This window comes from Alternaria dauci, chromosome 4 (genome assembly GCF_042100115.1).
Source record: "Alternaria dauci strain A2016 chromosome 4, whole genome shotgun sequence".
NCBI lineage: Eukaryota > Fungi > Ascomycota > Dothideomycetes > Pleosporales > Pleosporaceae > Alternaria > Alternaria dauci.
Window position 1 is genome coordinate 1111865 of NC_091275.1, and position 19722 is coordinate 1131586.

General features: G+C 51.5%; 8 protein-coding genes across 8 annotated transcripts; 3 read left to right on the top strand and 5 right to left on the bottom strand.

The window, feature by feature from the left end:
* Window positions 1–177: 177 nt before the first annotated feature.
* ACET3X_004946 (uncharacterized protein) lies at window positions 178–1263 on the top strand (the record flags this gene model as incomplete). Its single annotated transcript, XM_069451097.1, has 1 exon — window positions 178–1263. One exon carries the CDS (start codon window positions 178–180, stop codon window positions 1261–1263), a length of 1086 nt encoding a protein of 361 aa, XP_069306990.1.
* Window positions 1264–2034: 771 nt separating this feature from the next.
* Window positions 2035–3477, bottom strand: ACET3X_004947 (uncharacterized protein; the record flags this gene model as incomplete). Its single annotated transcript, XM_069451098.1, has 1 exon — window positions 2035–3477. The coding sequence occupies one exon, from the start codon at window positions 3475–3477 to the stop codon at window positions 2035–2037; it is 1443 nt and encodes a 480-aa protein (XP_069306991.1).
* A 488-nt stretch (window positions 3478–3965) lies between these two features.
* Window positions 3966–4982, top strand: ACET3X_004948 (uncharacterized protein; the record flags this gene model as incomplete). The annotated part of the gene is made up of 3 exons (XM_069451099.1): window positions 3966–4034; window positions 4081–4426; window positions 4477–4982. The coding sequence occupies 3 exons, from the start codon at window positions 3966–3968 to the stop codon at window positions 4980–4982; spliced, it is 921 nt and encodes a 306-aa protein (XP_069306992.1).
* A 179-nt stretch (window positions 4983–5161) lies between these two features.
* On the bottom strand, window positions 5162–8801 carry ACET3X_004949 (uncharacterized protein; the record flags this gene model as incomplete). Its single annotated transcript, XM_069451100.1, has 3 exons — window positions 5162–7260; window positions 7313–7339; window positions 7403–8801. 3 exons carry the CDS (start codon window positions 8799–8801, stop codon window positions 5162–5164), a joined length of 3525 nt encoding a protein of 1174 aa, XP_069306993.1.
* A 757-nt stretch (window positions 8802–9558) lies between these two features.
* On the bottom strand, window positions 9559–10281 carry ACET3X_004950 (uncharacterized protein; the record flags this gene model as incomplete). The annotated part of the gene is made up of 1 exon (XM_069451101.1): window positions 9559–10281. The coding sequence occupies one exon, from the start codon at window positions 10279–10281 to the stop codon at window positions 9559–9561; it is 723 nt and encodes a 240-aa protein (XP_069306994.1).
* A 674-nt stretch (window positions 10282–10955) lies between these two features.
* ACET3X_004951 (uncharacterized protein) lies at window positions 10956–12870 on the bottom strand (the record flags this gene model as incomplete). Its single annotated transcript, XM_069451102.1, has 5 exons — window positions 10956–11121; window positions 11174–11812; window positions 11871–12052; window positions 12104–12346; window positions 12403–12870. 5 exons carry the CDS (start codon window positions 12868–12870, stop codon window positions 10956–10958), a joined length of 1698 nt encoding a protein of 565 aa, XP_069306995.1.
* A 692-nt stretch (window positions 12871–13562) lies between these two features.
* Window positions 13563–14417, bottom strand: ACET3X_004952 (uncharacterized protein; the record flags this gene model as incomplete). The annotated part of the gene is made up of 1 exon (XM_069451103.1): window positions 13563–14417. One exon carries the CDS (start codon window positions 14415–14417, stop codon window positions 13563–13565), a length of 855 nt encoding a protein of 284 aa, XP_069306996.1.
* A 1390-nt stretch (window positions 14418–15807) lies between these two features.
* ACET3X_004953 (uncharacterized protein) lies at window positions 15808–19603 on the top strand. Its single transcript, XM_069451104.1, has 5 exons — window positions 15808–15955; window positions 16006–16309; window positions 16370–18759; window positions 18809–19026; window positions 19078–19603. Exons 1-5 carry the CDS (start codon window positions 15829–15831, stop codon window positions 19525–19527), a joined length of 3489 nt encoding a protein of 1162 aa, XP_069306997.1. The 5' UTR covers window positions 15808–15828; the 3' UTR covers window positions 19528–19603.
* The last annotated feature ends 119 nt before the right edge of the window (window positions 19604–19722 follow it).

The window sequence follows — 19722 nt, forward strand, 5'->3', positions numbered from 1 at the left end:
AATGCTAACACAAAAGAGCGATGGTAACGAAAGCGTTGCAGGCAGGCGTGGAAGCTAGAGACTTGCAACTGCGCTAGTCATGCTTGCCAAGATGCGGCCGCCGCTTGACTCGCGTTGGAAATAATTCCACTCTCCATCCTGGCCATATCGACCTCTTCACCAATACCAATGTAACCGATGTCATTCATCCCCCGCCATGCCTTCCCGCAAATCCCGTCGCTGCCCAGGTCCTACTTCCTGGGCCACCACAAATCCGGCCTGCAGAAGATGAAATCGCTTCTGTCGTCGATCGACCTGGTCATCGAATGCCGCGACTACCGTGTACCGCTCACCTCGCGCAACCCATTATTCGAAGATGCACTCGAAGGGAAAGAACGAGTGGTAGTCTATACGAAGAGGGACCTGGGTGGTGGGTCTCGGGACAACCGGAATGAGGATGTCATTGCGAAATGGCATCATCCTACAACGACCATGTTTGTGAGGAACGGCAAAGAGGCAGAGGGCGAGACTAGTGGCCGGAAGAGTGTTATCAAGCTTCTGGATATCCTGAGAGAGCATGCGCAGAAGAGGTGGAAGTTGGTCGGCCACCGCGTCATGGTAGTGGGGATGCCCAACGTGGGCAAGTCCACATTGCTTAATGCATTGCGCGCGCAGGGAATCGGCAAAGGCAAGGTCGCAGCTACTGGCGCTCAACCCGGTGTGACGCGTAAAGTCAGTAGCAGCGGTGTGAAGATCATACCGAGCGAAGACGATATGGAAGCAGCGGATGCTGGGGCGAAGAAAAAGCTTCAGGGTGTTGGAGGAGGTGTATATCTTCTCGACACACCCGGTGTCTTCATCCCATACGTTCCCAACGCGGAAGCCATGATGAAGTTGGCACTCTGCGGCTCTGTAAAAGATACAATCATTGCACCCGTCATGCTTGCAGATTACCTGCTCTACCACCTCAACCTCCAGTCGCCTACGCTCTATTCAGAATACGCACCGCCCACCAACGACATCATCGAGCTTCTGTCCGAGATTGCGAAGAAGACTGGTCGGCTGGGCAAGGGCGGGGTCATAGACACAGAAGCGACATCGCTGTGGATGATACAGAAATGGAGGAATGGCATGATGGGACGCTTCTTGTTGGACGAGGTTGATGAGAAGAGTCTGGAAAAGGCGAAGATTGACGAGGAGGGTCTTACACCTAGCCTGAACCAGGCTAGGAAGGCAGAAAGGGAGAGGCGCAGGGAGCGAAACAAGGCGAGAGGGGAGAAGTGAGGTTACAAAGGTTGAATATTGATTAAACATGGGTTGCGCACTGCTCATAGCATGTGACGCATTTACTAGAATTGCGAGAAAACAATACCTGCAAATTACACGCTCGAACTGAAATGCACCCTGCTCATACTACACGATCGCCCTTCGCCGCATTTGCAACACAAAACGGTCAACCCCTGCAGTCACTTCACCACGCATGTTGAGATCAATCCCCCTCCCAACATGGCACCTTGGCATGTCCGTGAAAAATTGCTTTTGTTCATTCTTACTGGTCGTTGAAGAATGCATAGACGTAGCCTTTGTCTACTGTTGTTTCCTAACACAGTCAAGACCTCGACATGTGTCCAAGCCGTTGATCATTCTGGGAGCTTCGATGTGTATCAAATAAAACAAGAACATGTGCTGTTTTCCAATTGACTGGGCCAGGTGGTAAGCAAATCGACCTGATAACGCACGGGAATATGTTCAGAAATTTGACCTCGCACGGTAGGTGTCATGAGACATATTGTGGTTACGGTCCCAGTTGTGATGGTGGATATATGCTGACGAGGCGAACAACTCGCGACAGCTTCTCACATAGCATAGGGAGCTCCAGGACGCCGGTATCGTGGTTTGCAGTTTCTCTGGTCATCCACATGACTACAACTCGACTGAAACTCAGGCATGGTCGATGTATACAGGACGAATGGACCTTTGCTCTTTGATATCGATACGCCAAAGGACTAGGAATGACTGCACAATTTCTGATATGAGGACTAACGCGGATAAAGCTCAGCGCGATACGTCGTACTCTGGCGGTGGTACGGTGTCTGCTATATGTGGCGCCATATGTCTTGAGCTAAGCTCATATGCTGGAGCATCTACCCCTAGCTCTATTGGTTGCCGGCTTGATTCCACGTTGTAGCCTTGCGCCATGGGATCAACTTCCTGGTACTCTGGCTCGGGACCTGCTTGGAAGGGGTTGATGGCTTCGTTGGGAGTCTTTTTCCAGTTCGTGACGAGTTGCACAGGCTGGGTGCAAGCAATGCCTGTCCATTCACGATCCGCACATCTGCCTGTAATTTCAATCTGCAGCTCGTATTCCAAATTTATGCCATAGCTCGTGAAGCTTGGGGTTATGTCTTTTGGGACCTCGATATTTGCCACATCCAGAAGATTGAGTCCATCGTGTAGCGCAAGCTCGTGTTCTTTCTCGAATTTCTCGTCGCAGAGGACAATGTTCTTCTTGTCTGTGGTATTGACCGCCCTGGTGGGGTGTCTCCCAAACTGTTCACCAGGCACGAATATGTTTGTCATAGCATTCAGCTGAACCTTCAAGCGTTTGAGGAAGAGATCAGGAGGATAGGGAAGCGATTCTGAGCGTTTTAGATGCTGCACTGTTACGATGGCTGGAACCATGGAACCAGGGATCAGAACGCTAGCAGGAGTGGCGAATAGATTGAACTGGACGTAGGGTATCTCTGCAAAGCTCTGAAGACCGAAGAGCATTTCATGATCGACAAGTTTGTCCTTGAATCTTCCCAGCTTGCTGTGCTTTTCGTTATGATCTGGGAACAGTTTGCGTGAACGGATCAACTTTTGGCGGCTATAGTGCTTCGGCAACTTGTTTCCGAAGTTCAGATCTGGTTGGAGGAGCGCCGGGTGAAAGTCTGGGGCCAATGGCATATATTTGATTTCTTGTCGAATCTTCAGAGGCTCCCTTCTCGGTACATCGGACTCCATGTACGCTTCCAAGTGGTACAAGACCTGTGGACTTGTGGGGGTAGGGCCGCTAAGACTTGGTGGCAGTGGAAATCCTGGGGAGTGCTGAAATCGTGGGTGGTTATAAGAATCCGTTGGATGCACCCAGAGTCTCTCGGCTGGTGGAGGTAGATTTGCATGCTGCGGAACGTCGAAGGAGAAAGGCAGTTCAACTTTGGTGGGGTCCTTCTTGTTTCTGGGGAGACGCTGGAAGTCATCGCCTGTGGACGTGTAGAGGTCTTGGGAAGTTCCGTAGAAGTCGACTCGGATACTCCTGGCCATGTCATCCAGGAGTACAGAGAAGCCCTTCAAGCTTATGGTTATGCGATTAGGTCGCGACATGGACTCCACGAGTAGTCTGCCTTGGATGCAGTCTCCAGACGTGTAGAAGACTGGCGGATTGAGCACATCGATGTATACGGTGTTGTCTCGGCGATTGGCTCGAGAGCCAGTTGCAGCAGCCGACAATGCCATGATCAAGTGGCGTTGAACTTGGTGATGAGAGCCTGGAGACGATCAATTGGGAGCAAAAGCTCGCATTGCACGAGTGCATATAAGGCTGCAGAAGGGGTCATGCATCGGCGGCGATATCGCTTCGCTGGCGCACCTGCTCCTCGGAACTAGCCATACTAAGCTTCTCGGTCACATGCAGTAGCTAATGTTCCAGCTTGGTATACGGGGTTCGACGATACTGGACGCCTGGAGGCCTAAAGACAATTGGAATTAACACTGGCAGCTCCGCCACAACCGGTTAAGGAGAATGCGGAAAGATGTGTTGCGCAAATTTCCGTGTATGAGCCCGTCCTGGCGGTGCTGGTGGATTTGCCCGCTGCGGAGGTGCTTTGTGGTGATGCTCATTGGTGGTGTTGGTGGCCGGGGTCGTGCCGTCATCGATGGAGGGCGCGACTCGCGACTTTTTGACTGCCGACCAAAGACGCCCGTTCCAACACACATCCCCAGCAATGTCGTCCACCTACACGTGCACAGCCTGCTCCAAGGCCCTCCTGAGATCCTCTTCCTCGCTCCTACAGGTACATAGCCACCACGCATGACTAGAGCGGATATTGACTGCCGTAGCGGACCCATGGAGCATCTCTCCGCCAAGCGCGGCGAACAATTTCTACCACGACACCGACCTCACATCATGCGTCGCAAAATCTCTCGGCCGACGTTAGGCCTGAGGCAATCAAGAAGCCGCATCCCGCTGTTGCGTCTGGTGTGACTGGGCTCGCCCAGAAGCTGCGCGAAAAGGCACCGCTGATGACCGAAACCTACGTCGCATACGGCGCAACACGAGACCTCATCAAGGAATGCACAAAGCCGGGTGAATATAAGATACCCCAGGCGCTACTGAAGCGCGGTGAGATACCAGTCGACGAGAATGGTGTGCATCTGGGCGAGGGCGAGGGCTGGTGGTATGACAGTAGGTGCTGGAAATGACGACAGACAGGCATTCGCTGACAACTTGCACAGCCCTGGGACTCAAGCCGACCTTCTCAAACTGGGCTCAAATCACCTTCATCCACATGTACATGCTGCAAGTCCGCTTCCGCATGTTCCCCCAGTCGCATGCGCCTGTGTGGATCCAGCACCTCACCAACCAGGCCTTCTACGCCGCCGAGGACCGTCTCGTGATATGGCACAAGTTCAACGCCAATTCGCTGCGTCAGAAGCACCTAAAGGACATGTTCTCACAATGGCGTGCCGTGCTCCTGTCCTACGACGAGGGCTTGATGAAGGGAGACGCTATGCTTGCGGCGGCCGTCTGGAGGAATCTGCTCGGCGCAAAGGAAGACGTCGACTTTGAGAAGCTGGCGCAAATTGTGGGATACATGAGGAGAGAGCTCAAGAGGTTGGATAACGCTACAGATGATGAGGTGGCGAATGGGACATGGACTTTCAAAGGCAGCCCAGGAGACGAAGCCAGCCTTGTCAAAGCGCCAAGCCGTATGATGGCGACTGAGACTGCAAAGGCGTAGATGACGAACGAATTGTACGAAAAACGGCATGTATCAATATTGTATATATAGTATACGAAGGATATGACGACCAAGACCAATGTATTCGCATCACACTCCATACCAGACTCTATACCATCATACCGAGTGAACAGGGCCGACAGCATGGCCGAAGCGTGCTCCTAACCACGCTCCGCATATCATTCATGTTTTTGCATACTCATGTTCAACGCTTTCTGCAACTCTTCCTCCTCCTCATCATCCTCTGTTACTACAGCGCGACCTTTGCCTTTGTTTTGGTGATGAGCTTCCAAAAGACTCTGCTTCTTCACATACTCCAACACAATCTCTTCCTCCGTCTTCTCTTGTGCTGTCTTCTCCCCTTGGTGCTGTGCCTGAAACTCTTCTTGCGTAGTACCCGCGAGGTGGCCATGATCATACGAAGGGGGTGGTTGGACACTTGACGACCCGGGAGCCATGGGTACCGCCTTCCTTGCTATTCGTTGTGTCATCCCATTTCTTCCCTCAACATCGAGATCTTCTCGTGTACTGTCGCCACCCACCTGCCCAGGTTTCATCAGACTCTGTGCCATAACTTGCTTCAGCTGTTCCTCATATTCTAAAGCTTCTCTTGCATATCGTTGGGCTTCAGCTTCGCTGGACGCCATTGCCGTGAGTAAATCCTGGTCTACCTGCTGATTTGAATCATTTGGTTGTTGTTGGTGAAGCGGAGATGCACTTTCTTGCATCGCACCCATACTGGAATCCTCTTCCATGTTTATGCGTGACGTTTTTTGGGCTGATTGGCGGATGGTGTCACCCGTCTCAGCCGCTCCCAGCGATTCTTCTGTGCCAGCGGTATGCAATGGGTACTGCGAGTTTCTCGTGGTAAGCGTATCATTTCCGGGGTCTTGGGCAAGATCATCTGCGGACTGGGCTGGACTTGCAGCTGCTCCAATGTCTCGGTAGATCTCGCTGTTATCCGTATTCCTTTTTTGCTGTGTGTCCAACATATCTTGGATCATCTCGTCCGCACTGTGCTTTTTCTTCAGATATTTCTGGATCATCTTCCACCGATTGATAACGTCTTCTTTTTCTGCATCCGAGCTCTGCAACCACTCTTGATATCCTTGAGCTGTTCTGGACGTGACAATGTAAGTTTGCACGTTGTTACCAAATAGCTTTTGCACCTCCTTATGCACTCCCTTCATCATATGACTGGGAATGCCAAAGAGGGCAGCGCCCGGTTTGGCAATAAATCCTCCAATGCCTTTGCCAATTCCCTTGAAGAACCCACTTGTACCCTCCTTCTGAGCACCTTTCCAGGGTTGAGTAACTAGGCCAGTAACGCCGTCGTACCAGCCAAATCCAAACTCTCTTCCCACTGCTTTGATGCCTGACTTGAGATCCTTGACCTTCTCTTGGGGGCGTACAGTGTCGTCGCCCCAGAGCTTAGGGGCATTGTGAAAGCCTCTGGTGATACCCACCGACATGTTCATAGGTGATTGTATACCTTCCTTAACGATACGCCCGAAACCTCTACTTGTACGTAGACCGGTAGGGCTCATCATGTCGCGGTCTCTGTGAATCGACGAAGAGCTTGATCCTATACTTGGGGTACGAGATGGTGGACTAGGAAGGTCGGGAACAGTCTGAGCGCGAGTAAGAGGTTGCTGCATAGCTGCGGCTGCCGAACCCTCTCTTAAAAGCGATGGCTCGCTGCTCTTTGCAACAGTCTGTACTGATGCTTGAGATTGCGATCGATTATATCTGAAAGGGGCTTGAACAGCCTTAAACGTCTCCGAGGGGAGATCAGCTACTCCCATGGACATGCTACCTAATGCTCTACAGGTCGCTGTGAAGAACCCAGATACAGGATCCCAGGGACCTTCATCTGTGCAGTACTCCTGTGGTCTAAAGAATTTCAGATCGTGAAAGTCCAAAAGATTCGCGTTCGCCAAAGTGCAGGCAGCAAAAGCGCTCAGCCTGACCTGGGTGCGCTTGATGCGCCACGAGGCTGCCCGAGATGGTGCAAGTGTGCAGCGCAGTCGGTCAACTTCGTGATACTGATGGAATGACTGGGCACCTACATCGCTGCCTCGCTCCGCTGCGATCTTATTTGCCAGATCTTCGGCGCGGTTCAGGCTCTCGGGCTTCAAGCAGGAGTTGATAGCATCTGCTAGTTTGTCTGACGTGAGTTGCTTGTACGGAATTGGATCAGGACCGGCACCAGATCGCGCAATCATGGCACCCCAGAAAGGCTGGTCCCCGAAGAAAGGGATGACCAACGTTGGCCGACCTACACTGGGTCAACATTTGGCTGACATATTGACCGTAGATGATGTACTTACCGGCTGCAATACCTGCCGCCGTGGTTCCTGCGCCGCCATGGTGAACCACACAAGACACATGTTTAAATAGCCAATCATGCGGCACATTACCTAGCATGAAGACGTTCTCAGGTACATGAAGCTCGTCTGCACCCATGCCTCCCCACCCTTTCGAAAGTAGGACGCGCTGACCGCCAGCAATCTTTTGCGCAGCTTCAAAGATGAGTTCCGTCATGGCGTTTGGATCGTCCAGAACGATACTTCCAAATCCGATGTAGATGGGAGGCGGCCCAGCGTCGAGAAATGCCTGGAGATCAGAAGCAGGGGTGTAACTAGAGGCCAGATTGAGGAAGTAAAACCCTGAGATAGATATATGAGGACCCCAGTCTTTTGGTTTCGAGATCAATGCTGGAGACCAGCAGTATGTGTGAGGGATTTTAAGACGCTGAAGCATTCCAGGGGCCCAAATCATACTCACAGGATCTAAACCAAGACATTTGGCACGGAATCGGTTAATAATGTCGCCCAAGCCCTGCCACGTAAGAGCTTCAATCATGACATAACTTATGTAGTTTGTAAGTTGAGGATCGGCATTAGAAGATTGGATGTTGGCCAAAGGATGAGGGAATGCCTGGGTGGGCGAGTATGGCATAGTGAACATGATATGAAGCGGGATTCCCAGTTTCTCTGCGCAATGAATATGTGCAAAGCTCGGCGGGTTCGCGATGATACAATCTGCAACGAATGGACCACATCTTGCTGCAGCTTCGGAACCGGCGTCGTTCACGGATTGATCTGAGGCATTATCGTCGGTGATGCCGTCCCCTGTTTCGTAACACGATCGCCAGCAGCCTTGGATGTATTCAGCAACATCTCTTCTTCGCCGACCAACATCTCCGCTTGTCAGACTTCGAAAGCCCGGCATCAATCCAGGATTCTTAACCATAAATGCCATCAGCTGGGAAGGATCGCCACCGATGCTAAAGAACTCCAGGCCATTCTCTTGCACAAATTCCTTGAAATTAGGGTGAGTCGCTAAACGTACGCGATGACCGTAGGTCTCTTTCAAAACCTTTCCCAGGGCAACGAAGGGTTGCACGTCTCCACGCGAGCCGACAACTTGAATAACGATGTTCAAGCGCGGAGGCGCAGGAGTCCCCTCGCCTCCAAGTGAGGGCGGAACATACGCGGGAGGAGCCGAACTGCTTTCTTGGACACTTTTGAGGTGGTCACGTAAAGCAGGATTAAAGACCTGAGATAAACGACGATTGAGCTGATTGATGCGGATATTAACACGACCGTCATCGGTCACAGATGCGCTGGTGCCGAAGCCGTCTTTTTCGTTATGGATTTCGCCATAGACTTCGCCGTATGGAGGGGGTGGGACTTCATCGTCTTTCACATCGGGAGTGAGGAGGTCGGTCGGTTGCAAAAGAGCGTCTTGTCTCGTTGGTTCTGCGCTCTCAGTTTGGCTTGCAGCCGCGGCCGCGGCCTGTGCTTGCTGAAGCATGGAATGCTGTGCGACAGTTTCTGGGATAAATTGGCCATCTTCCAAAGGAGTTTGCGCGGTCATGGCTCGAAGAAAAGAAGAATGCACAACGATGTTCCGTCCTGAGCAAGCACGGCGCCAGTGCTACCTATATTGTCGAAGAGAGCCTGACGCCCTTGGACGTGAATAGTCCCAAACATCGCATGAAGCCTCTCGCCTATACTGATCCTCAACGATTCTAAGGTCATCTTAGTGGTGGGTTATCCGCATGAGAAGGATTTACACGCGGTCGTGAAGGCTTAGGTGGCACCAACTGGGTAAACCTTGCGAGCCAACGCGGGTAATCGTCACCCCGACATGACGTCACTCGCAGTAATTGCTTTCTCGATATGGATAAGTTGCAACAACATCAAATACGCACAAGCTCGTCTGTGTCAAACTGTCCTACACAGTCGAAATCTCTTAGAAAACAGAATGGAACCAGGCATTTTCTTAACATGCATCCATGCTTCCTCGTCAAGTATTCGTCATTCTACTATGCCCAAGTGTGTTTATTCATCCCCAAGATCTAAGATTGCTCAGAACCCTAGGAGAGTGTAACATGTAATCCACAATGTGCGCTATAGTGAGAGACAAGTGGAAACGCACGATCACGTATGAGTTTGAAACAGACACCGTAAGAACAGAGAGGTTGAATCAAAGCACTAATAACATGGATATTGATTTACCGAATAGCTGTTGTTACCTCGTCGCTATGCTTACAAATGCGGTGTCTCACTCAGCACCCATACACGATCCTGAAACCCTGCACCGGGAACGCAGGAGGTCCAACATTGGAGAACTCCCAGTAGTTTGGTGCAGACGGACTGTCGTACATCATAGCCATCTGAAATGACAACGTCTCGTTGCATGCTGTCTCATCGATAGCCGCGACGCCGCCGACACTCCTTGTTCTCTCTAGCGCTTGGCTTTGACCATTGACCGTACCGAAGAACAAGGCATCCTTCTCTCCCTCATATGTATTCCATGTGGCGATCGCACCAGCTTCTCGTTCGACTTGGTATACGTTGAAGCTTGGGTTTGGGCCGGAGATTTTTTGGAGTTCGGGGTGTGGGAGGACGAATTCTAGACGACAGGTGTAGTTCGATGTGCTTTCGGGAAGGCCCTGAAACTGTACTCGCGTAGCGATTTCCCCAGAATCCTTGAATTGGCGGCGTAGCATGAAGAACTGCTTGGCTTGATGTAGGTGGTCGGCATCGTAATCGGGGTAGCGCGCGTTGAGGACGCTAAGATCGGCTGGGTAAACTTCGTGGCGGATGTATTCGGTCGAGTGGAAAGTAGGAGGCATGGTAGTAGTGAGATTGCCCCCACAAAGATGAGCGGCCGAGTTACAGATTGTGTGGCTCTCCAGGAATGTTGAGTTTGGGCGTGGGTACGGCGCACCGGAGGCGTGCTGAGAGAACAGAGTGGCGAACGATAGAGTGGCAATGCTAAATATCATCTTGCTTTGAAGAGTGTTCTCTGAGTTGTGTTGATAGGAAGGCTCAACAGAAGAATGGTACCTAGGTAAGTAATCCTGAGGCGTCTCGTAGGTAAGTGTAGGGACAATGAGGTGGTATTGAGAAGCTTTTGAGTGTTAAGAGTGAGCCATAATCCCTTCTAAGAGCCCTGGATGTTACTCAGATATCGAAGCTTCCTTTACTGTGTAGCCTGGCATGAGCAGCCTGCCATGTAGAAAGCAAGATCTGCTGCGTGTGCTTGACATTGAGGCATGGCAGGTTCTACTGAAGCCTCGCCGCTGCTCTACTAGAATTCGTGCGGAACCATGCTTACCATCCACATAACATGCTTTTGGATAACCACTCTCTTCAAATGGAATCTAGAATGTAAGTGAGAGAAATTCGGGTGTGCAAGTCGAGTGCAGACACCACCTCGGCCATCACAATCAAGTGATTTGACAGACATATTGAACCATTTGCCAATGCAATACCGATTGGCTAAAGTGTATATTTCCACGAACGTTGCGTGTATTCAAGGCCAGATGAGGCAGTTATAACGCGGTCTTGGTCGGCACTCACCAGTCAGCGACACGACCACGCGTGAACCAGACGCGACCTTGTGAGTGAACATCAATGTCTTCTCACGTCTACTAACCGACTTAATGATAACCGAGGCCTAGGAAATTGATTTTAGTAGTACGATATCCGTCTCTTCCGCTCCCACTTCAACAGCTACCTCCACAGTGTGCGAGTCATGGTTCACATCCTGCGCTTCTGTAATATGTCCGTTGCGGTAGATACCATACCGCCCAGCAGGCAAGTTCCTGACGAGGAGCCGGACGCTTGATATCGTCAGTCATGTACTCATGGAATACAATGGGCATCGCAACTTACCTCTTCGTGGAATTATCCCAAGTCCGCATGGTAACAACAAAAGCTCCTTTTTCTGAATCCCAGGTACCCCTAAGGAAGTCGACGCCGGAAGCCAGACTGATCTCATCGACGAACGGAAAGCTTGAGAAATGCTTCTTCGACCATGGCTCCTCCCACATCTTCTTCTGGCCGTCTGGAACGTTGAGACGCGCGTAGGCAATAGCACTATTGCCCGTGTAGGGGTCTACAAACTTCCAATTCCCATGTTCGTCCGCCAGACTGTCATTGCGTGGGTAGAAGAGACCGCCATTCTCCCACGATGGGTTAAGGAACGTGTCTGTATGACGCATGAGACCATCGTTCAGGGCTGGGTCTCCCACTTCAGACACCCACTGAGCAACATAGCCATATACTGGTTGCGTAAGCGGCGCACTAGGCGCGTCTTCAAGTTCTTTTGCCAAGTCCTGTGCCCTTTCCTTAGTGCTCCAAGCTCGCGGATCTGCCCCCTCACTTTTGACGAGCTTGCGGATAATTTTGGCGACCTTCTCGTTGTTCACATTTACTCTTCCATCAGAATCATTTGTAAAGAAGCCAAGAGCTTGTTCAGGGAAGAGGGAGTGGACGGACTTAGAGTTCCAGCTGTTCATGAATGCAGATGTCCTTTCGTACTGTCAGCAGTCTGATGTTAAATCATGTTATATGCGTCGTCTCGGCTTACCAAGCGGTCGTTGCGATATCTCCAGGGACTATACGATCTTGCCTGATCATATACCAATTGATGACAAACTTGTCATCCTGCAGAAAGCCACCATGCTTATCCCAAGCTGCAGTATAGTTCTTCAGGACCTTGTCGACCACGGCCGTTCCGTCGCGAATATCGTTGTACCGCATTGCAATGATCTAAAAAGTGTAAGCAAACCTACGCAGGCTCTTCGATGGCTGGAGTCGTACCGGAAATTGATTACAGACAACGAAAATGCTGTTCGGCTCACAGCAGACGCCCTTCCAGCCGTGCTGCTCCATTTGGGTAAGGATAGCCTCCTGAAGGGAACTACGCGTGTAGGTGAACTTTTCTGGACCGAAACCCCAGAATACCGGGTCCCAATTAAACGTCAGCGCCTCTGGTTGATTGTACTTGTCGTCGTCGAAGAGCATTGCGTGTAAGGAGACCATAAGGAGAAGATGTCCAGAGTACTAGGAGAGAAGAAGGTTAGACCAGGTAAAACCAACTCTATGTTTCATGCACCCACCATGATGTTCTCTTGCTTGTTCGGATCCGCCCAGGGTTTACGCATTTCAACCAAGTCCGGATCCACAAACTTTCCGCTCTGGCTGGTCAGATACCAATAACCCCAGACTTCCCTCCGTAGCATCTTGTGAATGAGTCGCTCTAACAAGTTTTTGAAAACTGATCGTAGAGCAGGTAGACGATGATAGTGAGCACTTCCGGCGGCATATGTCATGGTCGCCAACTGATAGCGGTAAGCATCGACCCACTCTTGACCAGGGTCCTGTGCGCCCATATGGTGCCACTCGCCATCGGGTTGAGAAGCCAGATTATGGAAATGGCGGAGGTGACCGGCCTGCTCTTTGGAAAGTTTAGGGAAATTGGACAAAAAGTCGTCCGAAAGTTGTGTAGGAAGGTCATTTCGTTCAGCGTCGATATCTTTGTTTCCAACCATGTGGAGCATCCTTTGGGTAGTAGTTGTAGTAGCCATGGTCTTTAGATAATGTTATGTTGATGTTGTTGTTATGTATAGGAGAGGAAAGAGGTTATGAAGTCTTCGAAAGAAAAGGGCAATGGATGTTGAGCAGATATACGCTGTGGGTAAGCAGTGTAGATCGGATGAGGAGCGGTCCCGCGTAGAGCCGTGGGTTCATTGCCGAAGCTACCAAGAGCTTGTTAAGTAATCCGACTGCCGACGTCAGTCTAGATGCGAGCCGTATAATGCGACGTCTCCCAATGTAGAAACGGCCTTGCAGCAATGCCCTCAAAGAGACATTACAAGTATCTCTTACCAAAGTTACAACAGAGTCGCGCCACGAGTAACGATCTTGCTGTACGTAGAACTTGACATTCCAGACACACGACACAGGTGTATCAGACGGGGGCGACATTACATGAGTTACTCCAAGAATGTGTTGGTGTGATGAACATAGGCATCGGGGCGGAACAGATGGGCCGACTTCAAAGGAATCCAGATTGGCGAGAGGAAAACAACAAGCACTAGCTTGACTTCGTGAAACTCAACACTGTCATTCCGATGCATGTTGAGGATGTATAATACAATGGGGTATAGAAACACGTACCCGTCGATCGAATCATCCACAGGCAAAACGGAATGGCGGAATGGCGGAACCAAATGCCACGCTGAGCCAGTATGCAACGTGGATCTATACCACGCCTGGTTCATGCGACTCGCCTGCCCTCAACAGCAGCTAACTGTTTCTGCTCCTCCTCTTCAAGCTCACCAGCTTCATAGTACAGGTCGTCTTCGCCGATGTCTGCGTACCCGAATATACTCCGATAGATACGCTCTCCTAACCCCTTCTTCTGAGCCATGGCCAAGACCATGACTATGGGAAGGTGCCAGATGCTCGCCCAGAACAGACCCCTTGCCGTTCCCTTCTGTCCCTCAGCCTTCCAGAATTGCCAAGCTTTGAGCGTCATCCAGCCATTGATGACGCTGCTCGTTACGACGTAGCTCCAGTCAGTTACGCCGCAGTACGACAAGCCGATACAAACGGGGAACATCATGATAGAGTACCGTAGTGCGACTCGTCCGTTCATTGCGGGGTTCACCCAAGCTAACATACGATAGCCCGCGTTCTTGTACTCCTCACGGATAGCCCAGCTCAATGCATTGAAGTGGGGAAATTGCCATGCATATAGAAGTGCAGCGCATAGCCATCCGCCAGCGGAGCCCTCTCCGAACAACAGCTCCTCCCACGTGCCGTCATGGGCGTATTGACTTGCCGCAGCCGTCCAGCCCATGAGCGGCGGGATGCCTCCGACGATTGCACCAACCCAGGTGTTGAGTACATGCATGCGCTTCATCGGAGTGTACACGCCCGCATACAGAAATATGTTGGCAGCGCCGAGAAATGCGGTCGTGGGGTTGACGCCGTAGTAGAGGGCGCCAGTGCCAAGCACCCCACATGCGACGGCGAAGATGATGGCGCCTCGTGGGCTGATGAGCTTCCGGACGAGTGGTCGGTTGCGTGTACGGGTCATCTTGGCATCGTGTGCGGGTTCTATGATCATGTTGAAGGCATTGGCAGATGCTGAACACAGCGCAGTGCCGGATGTGAGGAAGAAGAGTGTGAGGGTCGAGAGGGACGGGGTGGCTGTTGCTGCGGGTGCAAGCAGGCCGGGCACGGGGTATAGCGAGTATGCGGCCGTCGCGGTGAGGACTACGAGGAAGGAGAGTCGGGGCTTCGACAGCGAGAGGTAGGTAGTCAAGATGCGTTTGAGTGACTGTTGCGGGAGGCTCGAGGAGATGTGTGCCAGCTTCGAGGATGCATCGTGTGGAATTGGATATGCCGTCTCCGGGGCCTCCGCTGCCTGCTCTTTTGCTCTCTTCCGCCGCCTGTGTGGTAACACCTCTTCTGTGCCAGTTACGCCCTCTGCCTTGGCCGCTTGCTGCCCTTTCGCACTCGCTGACCTTATGGACAGTATGGAGCTGTGTAACTCCACTCGTGACTTCCAGAATGTGTCTTTCAATATCGGATTCGCCCGGAAGTACCCGTTGACAAAAGAACTCCCGCCTTTCGTCGCAGCTATGGCGTTCTCTTTATGCGACGGATAGGAAGAAATCGAGCTCCGCGACTGCAGCGGCGCCTTTGCGAGTCTCCGCCAACACCGCAGACATAGTTTGTTCGCGTCCCGTACCGCAATTGGCCGGGGCAATATTGGTCGAAAGCTCATGGCGGCATGGGGTTGGGCTTCAGCAGGCAGTCGGCGTGAGGTGATAACTTTTGGGACACATGAACGCACTGCCAAGACCCGAGGCGCGCTAGCCACTCAGACACCTCGCATTGTCATGATGACCAGCCAGTATTTGATTGCGCTGCTCGCCAGATGGCGCAACTCTACGGAGATATTAGGAACCCTTGGGCAAAACATGCGAACCGTCATCAGCCAGTTGACCCGAATCCAGGGGTAAATCAGACGACTGCTAAGCTACCTCGAGTAAACACCAAGTCTCGACAGCCGTACGATGCCTTTACAGTACTCTCATACCGCGACTGTATCGTTGACCGATGACCTGGAAGCATCCATATTGCTTCCATTTTCACCCCTTCTTGTTCTGAAGATGGATTGAGAATCCACACGCGCATCTATCGCGCACACACAATCCCCATGGGCCTGTATGCTATCGCTGAATATCCACTGTGCCACTCTACCCGCATAATTGTACGCGGCTTGAAGTACTTTCTGGCCCCCGCACGTTCAGCCGCCACATCTGAACGCAATCAACACTGGACGGTGTAATCTGCATGGTACAATAGCCAATTGGTGGCCGTCAGCCTGCAGCGGAGCGGCGCGAGGCTATGTAATTCTGCAGAGGAGCATTGCAGAGGCTGTGTAAGCCACAAGGCTACGTTCCTTTTTCCATAGCTAGCACGTCGCTCCCCGCATCCACCGAACCATCGTTCGCATCGTTCATTCTCAAATGGCAGACCCCCTTAGCATCATCGCGTCCGCTATTACCGTCGGCGCGAGTGCAGCGCAACTTTCGCTCGCTCTCTTCAGCGTAGTTCAAACACTCAAAAATGCGCCCCAAGAGATAGCAGAAATCGGTGCGCAACCTCTTCGTGTATTCAGCTGACACTTGACTTAACAAGGGCAGCGGAGGAGATATCCCTACTGGCGGAGAGTCTGCAAACGCTCGCAGATATCATTCGTGCTCACCAGGCCTTGTGCAAGCCTACACTCTTCAGAAACACACAGGCAATCATTTTGCGGTGCAAGCAAGTAGACGCGGAAATCAAAAAGCTCATAGATACGCCTCAAAAACTAGCAGGTCTGAAGTGGTTGATAAACAAGCCCAAGGCCAAGGGTCTACTGAAGAAAGTCGAGGGCATCAAAACCGCTCTAATCCTGGAACTGAATGTTGTTCGTCTTGCAAGGGAAGAGGTTGTTCGACCACCAGAGTAAGCACCATCTACAACCTTGGATTGCTGTGAGAGGGGTTGAGTTGCTTACACCGTCAGATACTCCGAACTGGACCCTGACGCCCAAGCCAGAACCATCCCAAAGTCCAACCGGTTCCGTAAGATCGTGGAAAGTGCTGTCCAGGCAAACCGGCAAGTAGTTGAGAGTGCGCAGCAAGAGGAAGAGAATTCCCAGGCTGCCAAACGACACTACACTACCGCAGAAATAGATGTATGGAAAGAAGGGTCTTTTGACACTGCTACGTGGCTCTACCATTTTGTGTTTAGCTCAGATGACGCAGACCCTCCACCAGGACCGAACCCGCGGCCACGTCGGCTCCATCAAGCATCTGTCACTGATGAAAGCGCGGAGACAACTGCGAGAAGCGCTTATTCGTCGTCTTCTGAAGCCAACCTCCAGCCTAGCAAGCAATCTTCGGGTTCAGATGAGAAAGCTTTGATTGTTTGGAGCAGACAGACAGAGCCTGCGCTAGTAGTAGACAGACTACTTTCTTCATGGACGACGCTCACGCCCGACCAAATAAGCCTTAGCTCAACCCGCCACGATGGCGATGACTGGAGGGAAGGGGTCCTGAGGATGGTGGAAGAGGCAAGAAAAGAGGACGAGCTATCTTTCGATCAGTGGGAACAGCAGAATGCGCCTATCAGATCCGATGACGAAGAGTTCCAGAGCGCCGAAGAAGACAGTACCGTCGGTGTCAATCTGCCGACGTACAATTTCCGTGGCAATGTTCAACGCGCTCGTAGACGGAACACAAAATCTTCCGATCATTTTGACCTATGGGCGGACACGGGTGGATATTCACCAACTTACACCGACCGTAGATCCAAGCGAAATGCCGGAGAGTCACATGTGAAATGGCAGGAGGCAGCACCATCGACGAGCCGGCCCACTCCCCGCCCACCTAGACAGAGGAGGCACACAGATAGACCGCTGCCTGTAGACGCCGAAGTTCGGCCTACATCCAGAGTTCATACGATTCATAGTGACCAAACGGACTCGGTTTCAAGCCCACCGAATCATGACTTCAACTACAACAAAGCCACCCCAGGTTATTTCAGTCCTTTTGCGCCTGGTTACCACCCACCACCTGTCAGTTATGGATTTATGTCACCTTGGCAAGGCTCGGCACAAAGGCCACCAGTCCCGCCGGTCCATCAGGAGCCGTCAAAACAGGCGTATGCATCAGCTGGTCGATACTGGTCGTACTCATCCCCTCCTCCGAGTCCTCCGCCAGCCACTGCCCCACCCCCACCTCCACCAAACCTTGCTCAATCAGTAGATACACGATCCGCGGCGCCCGAGATAGAAGCCAAAGAGAATGCTGTTCTCGCTGCAGTAGAGAAACTACTCGAAAAGCGCAATCAAGACACGCGAATCGAGTATGAACACGTACCGTTTTCGAAACTGGCACAGATATTGCAAGAGCGCGAGGTACAAAGCGAACGAGAACGAGCTAATACAGCGACTGAGGTGTATATCAAGCAACTGCAAGAGGCCCATGAAAAAGACGGTGAAAGAATGCAGCGACTTGAGAGCCTTGTAGCGGATCAAGGAGTAGAGCAAAGGCGTATGGAAATCGCGTGGGAGCAGGAAAGAAAGGCTATAGAAGAAAAGACCGCAAAGCAAGCTCAAGAAGTGAGAGCATTGGCAGAAGAAAAAATCGCAGTGGCACAGTCAGCAAAAGAAGCAGCTCAGATCGCTCTGAGTATTGAAAAGCTGGAAGCAGAGAAGGAAGCACGGAAACGAGCTGATGCAATGGTAGCGCAAGAGAGGAAAAAGAGTGAAGACGGACACAAGTTGCAATTACAACAGCTCGAAGATCTAGTCCGTGAGCTGCAAGAGCAGCACAAGTTGGAGCAAGACAACGATCGACCAGTACGTCGTACTCGCATTGCAGAAGGCAATCGTAGTGTAGACGTGACAGAATACGTGACCAGCCAACGAGCTTCTCCTTTGGCCTCGTCTTATTCGTCGCTCCAAGATAGCTTTGCACGCTTGGATATGAGGTCGAACAGGACAACAGACCATTACTGGCCTCAGAGGCGCTCTCGCCACGATAGTTTCCGCAGTTCAACAGCGTCTCTGCACTCTTCGCGTATTTCATTAGGCAACGCAAACACTCTAGATTCGGATCCAAGATCTCAGCAGATGATCATCTTCCCCATCAAATCCGACAGACATTCCCACAAGATGGCCGAGTTACAGACGTCGCTGGCTGCGCTTGGGATTAACTCTGCTTTTGAAGATCCTGAAGAACCACAACCCTTGGACTTTGGTCAGCTTGTACCGTACAAGTACGACGATGCAGGTGATCAGATTGTGAGAAGCACCATCTTCTGGGAGGCGTCCGCGCTTAGCTTAGGAAGTGAACTTCTGTTGACTATGAAGCAAGCCGGGTGGAGACCAACATACACTCGCATATCCAGTAATGCCCAGTCGCTAGTTGCTAATACCAATGTACTAACATCGTCTAGGAAAAGGACAGACTCACTATCTAGGTAGTCAGCCCGTTCATACCTATTTTTTCAGCCCTGACTATAAACCGCAATTTCGGCCCTCAACAACAACTTCAGACAACGAGTCCATTACCATCCAAAAAGCCTTGATCGAAGAGTACGCACTGATAGAGCTGGGATTCGGATTTCAAACCAATGAGGCGGGAATATATATCCTCGATGGCAGACTGACATATGTAAGGAGTCATGATGCTTGTAGATGCAAGACTGGCGCTGATAGCCTCTAGAGCGACATCGAATCACTTATTGAACGTTCGTTCTTGATGAGAGAAAACAACCACCGGAGATTACACCGGCCGCTGCAATGGCACTACGATAAAGATCCCGAGGTTCCCGTGAGTCCTTATCCAGGCACGCATTCACCTTCGTTGTACTCGGCCTCGTCTGTATACTCCAGTGAACATTCCACAGTCTGTGATGATACCGACACAGAGACTCAGGGCAAGAAGAGCTCTACTGTCTCTCATGCCGATAATGTTGAAGTCGACGATGTCAACAACTTTCTCGTCCCCCGCTCCGTACGGTCAAGGAGGTCAGTGACACCGTCTTCTGCGGCCTCGCGGACATCAAGGGCCTCGAAATCGACAAACCCCTGGGGGAAGTATATGAAGGTTACGGAAGACACTGGTTTCGACAATACACCTAGGTTATCTGGCTCACCAAATCTCATAGACTGAGGACATGCGCGCGGAATGCGTCCTTTGCCGCCTCTACGGTATCTGACAAGGTAGCTTGAGCGTCCGCTGAGTACTTCCTGTGCACAATTCATGCGTGAAGATCAAATATACTACTTTAATTTCATGAAACTGTGTTTGGCTTTAGGCATCCAAAATATGCCGTGTTGTTTTCTGTACGCCTACGGGGTGAAGAGG